The 4,887-nt window shown below is 46.8% G+C and overlaps 1 protein-coding gene across 5 annotated transcripts in view; it reads left to right on the top strand.

Moving 5' to 3' along the window:
- The first annotated feature begins 6 nt into the window (after nt 1-6).
- Nucleotides 7-4,887, top strand: part of SPAG9 (sperm associated antigen 9) — a 185,382-nt gene continuing 180,501 nt past the window's right edge. For all 5 annotated transcript variants that reach the window (XM_011959982.1, XM_011959980.1, XM_011959981.1 and 2 more), the window contains exon 1: nt 7-344. In XM_011959982.1, coding sequence (XP_011815372.1) covers nt 42-344 — 303 coding nt within the window. In that variant the 5' untranslated portion in view covers nt 7-41. The remainder of the gene's footprint in view (nt 345-4,887) is intronic.

Here is a 4,887-nt window from a genome sequence, read left to right as displayed (position 1 = left end):
GCCGGCGACGCCCCGGGCCGCCCGCCCGCCCGCTTGCCACCATGGAGCTGGAGGACGGTGTGGTGTATCAGGAGGAACCCGGCGGCTCCGGGGCCGTGATGTCGGAGCGGGTGTCCGGCCTGGCCGGCTCCATCTACCGCGAGTTCGAGCGGCTCATCGGGCGTTACGACGAGGAGGTGGTCAAGGAGCTGATGCCGCTGGTGGTGGCTGTACTGGAGAACCTGGACTCGGTGTTCGCGCAGGACCAGGAGCACCAGGTGGAGCTGGAGCTGTTGCGGGACGACAACGAGCAGCTCATCACCCAGTACGAGCGGGAGAAGGCGCTGCGCAAGCACGCCGAGGAGGTGAGGCCGGCGGCAGGGCGGGGGCCGCGGGATCCGTCCCCGGGGGCGGTCGGGGTGGGGGTCGCGGCCCGGTCGGGGACTAGAGGCGCGACGGGCCTCCTGGAGAGCGGGCCTGAGGCCGATGCCCCCCGGGACCGAGCCCGGCGGCTTCCAGGTACCCCGGGACCCAGGCCGGCGTTGGAAGCCGAGGCCGGCCACTGAGTGTCCTGGGAAGGGAGCGAGATGGAGGAGGCAGGGCCCGGGGAGGAAGCGATAGCCTGGCCTGAGGACACATGGGGTTAGCCAAGGGCGGAGATTGTTGGGTGTCTGGTTGCTTCTTGTTGTTGAGGGAAGTTTCCGACCACCGTGGGATAGTCAGATGGCGGTTCAAAGTTTTACCCCTGGGAAGGGGGACACTTCTGTCCTGGATATGTAACTTCCGCTAGTTCCAGTACCTTTCCACGGGGTTGCCTTGCTTTGGGAAGTTAGAGATCTCCCTCTTTCGGTCAGTTTCTTCTTGACGTTTTAATCTTGTTGAGAAAGAGGTCTTATTTTATGTTCTATGTGCCTTGGTTGACACTTTGTCAACTTTTAGATGTTGTGTGGCAGTACTCAATAAATATATAAACAATTTCATGGGTATCCCAAACCAGAGCATTCCACAGTATCAGGAGGTAACCTTGGACAGTTCCCTTCAGAAACTCTCCATTTATTTATAAAAAGGATTGGGGGGCGGGGTTGGGAAGGTGTAGGTGACAGCTGACAACACTTTTTCCGTCTGAGTTTCCTTCTCAGACTGCTGTTTATACGTGCATTTAGCCACCTGTTAACTCTAGCACCTGAGCAGTGACCTGGGCACCCTCACCTCGACTCTGTGAACCTTTTGGAGTTCTAGGGTGCAAGTGATAGGTCCTTGGCTTTTGAGAGTGACAAGGATTTTAGCTTTCAGCCTGCATTGGCGTTATTTCTGTGGACCTTATCAAAGGCAGGTGAAGTGTCCTATTTTTGTTTCTCAAGCACCTAGTACACCTAGTTAAATACATCGTGATCAAAGGAGGCGAAATAACTATTGAAGAAATGACATGGTATTTTTCAGAAAGACTTGAAGAGTTTTTAGAATGTGAGATTTGTAGCTCATTTCCTAACACTGAATAGTAACACCATTAAAAATTTTTGTTTTGTTTTGTCATGTATACCTTTGCATCTGGTTAAATAGTTCTTTTCCTTTTTTAAAAGCTTGACTGTGGTGATGATTTTTAGTTCTGATTGTGGGATCCAGTTTTCTCAAGGGAATGGTATTGAATTTGCCAAACAAAATTGACTCTTTTTTTTTTTTTTTGAGACATAGTCTCACTCTGTTGCCCAGGGTGGAGTGCAGTGGAGTGATCTTGGCTCACTGCAACCTCTGCCTCCCTGTGAGGCTCTGCCTCCCTGGTTCAAACGATTCTTATGCCTCAGCTTCCTAAGTAGCTGGGACAACACTCCCTGCTAATTTTTGTTTTTAGTAGAGACGGGATTTCTCCATGGTGCCTAGGATGGTCTTGAACTCCTGACCTCAAGTGATCTGCCCACTTTGGCCTGGGGCTGACCATGCCAGTGCTGGGATTACAGGCGTGAGCCACCGCATCCCGCCAGAATGGACTATTTCAAGAGCTTTTCCTTTCATATAGGGAAGGATGGGATGAAAAACCAAATAATGATAGGATCAAAATTTCCACTTGTTTGTTAGCACTCTTTATAGAACAGAGGTCAAGTGCTGCTTCTGAGAGGGCTTGCTGCTGCTTCATGCTCACTGGCCCTTGCCAGTGTGTGGATATACATGGAAGTGACTGGGAATTAACCACATGTACACACAGGTGACAAGCAAGCCTGACATGACCTTTTACCTCACGTAAAATAAATGCTCCTTCCAGCCTTAAACTCCTGTCAGTCTGTGTAAATATAGGCAAAATGCCAAGGTCACACGTGCCAAGAAAACCATATGCCACAGGTTGCAGAATCAGAAAACAAAACTGACCGACTGCTAGACTCTGGGTTCCATATTAATTTCTTAAGTAAATGACTTTAAAAAAATAGGTTATCCAGTGAATTTATTTGTAGTTTATATTTTTTCAGTCACATCTATAAATTCTCTGCAGTGAAACCATTGGGCAAAGGGTCATGACCTGAGAACAGAGAATATTTATGAAATGCTAAATGAGCCAACTCCCAGGCCACAGACATAAACACATCTTGCTATCAGTTTTCTTTTTCTTTCCTTTTGAGACAGTCTCTCTCTGTCGCCAGGCTGGAGTGCAGTGGCACGATCTTGGCTCACTGCCTCCCGGGTTCAAGCAGTTCTCTTGCCTCAGCCTCCCGAGTAGCTGGGACTACAGGCACATGCCACCCCAGCCGGCTAATATATATATATTTTTTTGTATTTTAACAGAGTTGGGATTTCACTATGTTGCCCAGGCTGGTCTCGAACTCCTGAGCTTAGGCAATCTGCCCACCTCAGCCTTCCAAAGTGCTGGGCTGGCAGGTGTGAGCCACCGCGGGCCCAGCCATCGGTTTTCATGTAAGATCATAAATCGTGTGTTACTCAGTATCCAGAAATTGTCTCCCTTTGGCCAATATGTAGAGTGAATTCTGTGTTTAGTTTTCTGTGAGTGCTTTGTGCCTTTTTTTTTTTTTTTTTTTTTTATAAAGACAGAGTCTTGCTTTGTCGCCCAGGCTGAAGTGCAGTGGCACAATCTTGGCTCACTGCAACCTCCGCCTCCTAGGTTCAAGCGATTCTCCTGCCTCAGCCTCCCGAGTAGCTGGGATTACAGGCCTGTGCCACCATGCCCAGCTAATTTTTTTTGTATTTTTGGTAGAGATGGGGTTTCACCATTTTAGCCAGGATGGGCTCAGTCTCCTGACCTCATGATCCGCCTGCCTCGGCCTCCCAAAGTGCTAGGATTATAGGCATGAGCCACCGTGCTGGCCTGTTTGTGTATTTAATGTGGAGACCAAGAGTCTATTACAGCAAAAAGTAAGTGCCTCAGCGTATTTACAGCAAAAATGATTTGAAAACAAGGAAATTATCCATCACCAGAGAGGGTAAAGTAAGTTCTGAGCACCTTTGTGGAAACTTCGGTGGGTATGTAAATAGTGAGAATGTTTTAGGAGTGTGTGAGGTGCTATAATCTCTTGCTTGCAGGAATTCTCAGCAAGGCATCAGAAATTTAATCTTTATATTGATAGGACATATTTTGAATACCTTCTGACTTTTTTCTTTGCTTTTATTTGAATTTTTAGTGTGGAGCTAGTCTGCTGTTTTTGGGATTCTTTAAAAACGACCTAAAGAAGGGCTAATTTTAGATAGATTTGGACCTGTTTCAGATGCTAATCAAGAAATCCATCATCTTATGCCCGTCACTCTCTCCTTTGGGCTGCCTGCGACACACCTCTCCATTCTTTAACCAAGACCCATCAGATGCCTTTGCCCATGCTCTAGAATGCTCTCCTTAGAGTTTTACATAGCTAGCTCCTCACTTTCTACTCTGTTTAAATTTGACTTTTTCAGCCAGAACATCCTGTTGACTCTGTCCAGAATAAGCCCTGTGAACCTATTGAATAATTTAGTTTTAAATCAGTGACTTTTAAATTTAAATTCTTTTTGGAGACAGAGTCTCACTCAATCACCTAGGCTAGGGTGTTGTGGCACAGTCACAGCTCACTGCAGCCTCAATCTCTTGGGCTCAAGTTATCCTCTGGCCTCGGCCTCCTGAGTAGCTAGAAATACAGGCATGCATCACCACACTGGGCTAATTTAATTTTTTATAGAGACAAGGTCTCACTATGTTGCTATGTTGCCCAGCCTGGTCTGGAACTCTTGGGCTCAAGTGATCCTCCTGCCTTGTGGATCCTGCCAAAGTGTTGGGACTTACAGGGGTGAGCCACTGTGCCCAGCCCAGTGACTTTTTAAAATAAAAATCTGGATACAAAATGATCTGGAGAGAGAGGTTATAACTGGATATGTTAGGGGTTTTCTGCAATTTCTGATTCTTTTAAAATAGGCATAATTTGCTTTAATTTTAAAAAGAGGGCTAGGTGTGGTGGCTCACATCTATAATCCCAGCACTTTGGGAGGCCAAGGCAGACGGATCACTTGAGGTCAGGAGTGTGAGACCAGCCTTGCCAACATGGTGAAACCCTGTCTACTAAAAATACAAAAATTATCTGGGTATGGCAGCGGATGCCTATAATCCCAGCTACTGGGGAGACTGAGGCAGAAGAATTGCTTGAACCTGGGAGGTGGAGGTTGCGGTGAGCTGGGATCGTGCCACTATACTCCAGCCTGGGCAATAGAGTGAGACTCCCTCTCAAAAAAAAAAAAAAAAAGAAACTTCTGAAAAGTAGACATACGAGTTTAAAGAATCTTTTCTTTCGGAATTTAGTTCCTAGTGATTCTGTGGGTCTTGTATGTTATCACCGTTATTCTCAAAGTGAGAGCTCACTTAACATCATTTGGTAGAGGGAGATTGCACATAAAAATGAAGATGCACCATCTTCTTTCATTTTCTTTTTCTTTTTTTTTTTT

Source organism: Colobus angolensis, unplaced genomic scaffold (genome assembly GCF_000951035.1).
Source record: "Colobus angolensis palliatus isolate OR3802 unplaced genomic scaffold, Cang.pa_1.0 Scaffold50, whole genome shotgun sequence".
NCBI lineage: Eukaryota > Metazoa > Chordata > Mammalia > Primates > Cercopithecidae > Colobus > Colobus angolensis.
Note: the sequence above shows the minus strand (reverse complement) of the source record. Positions and strands in the feature narration are given on the sequence as shown.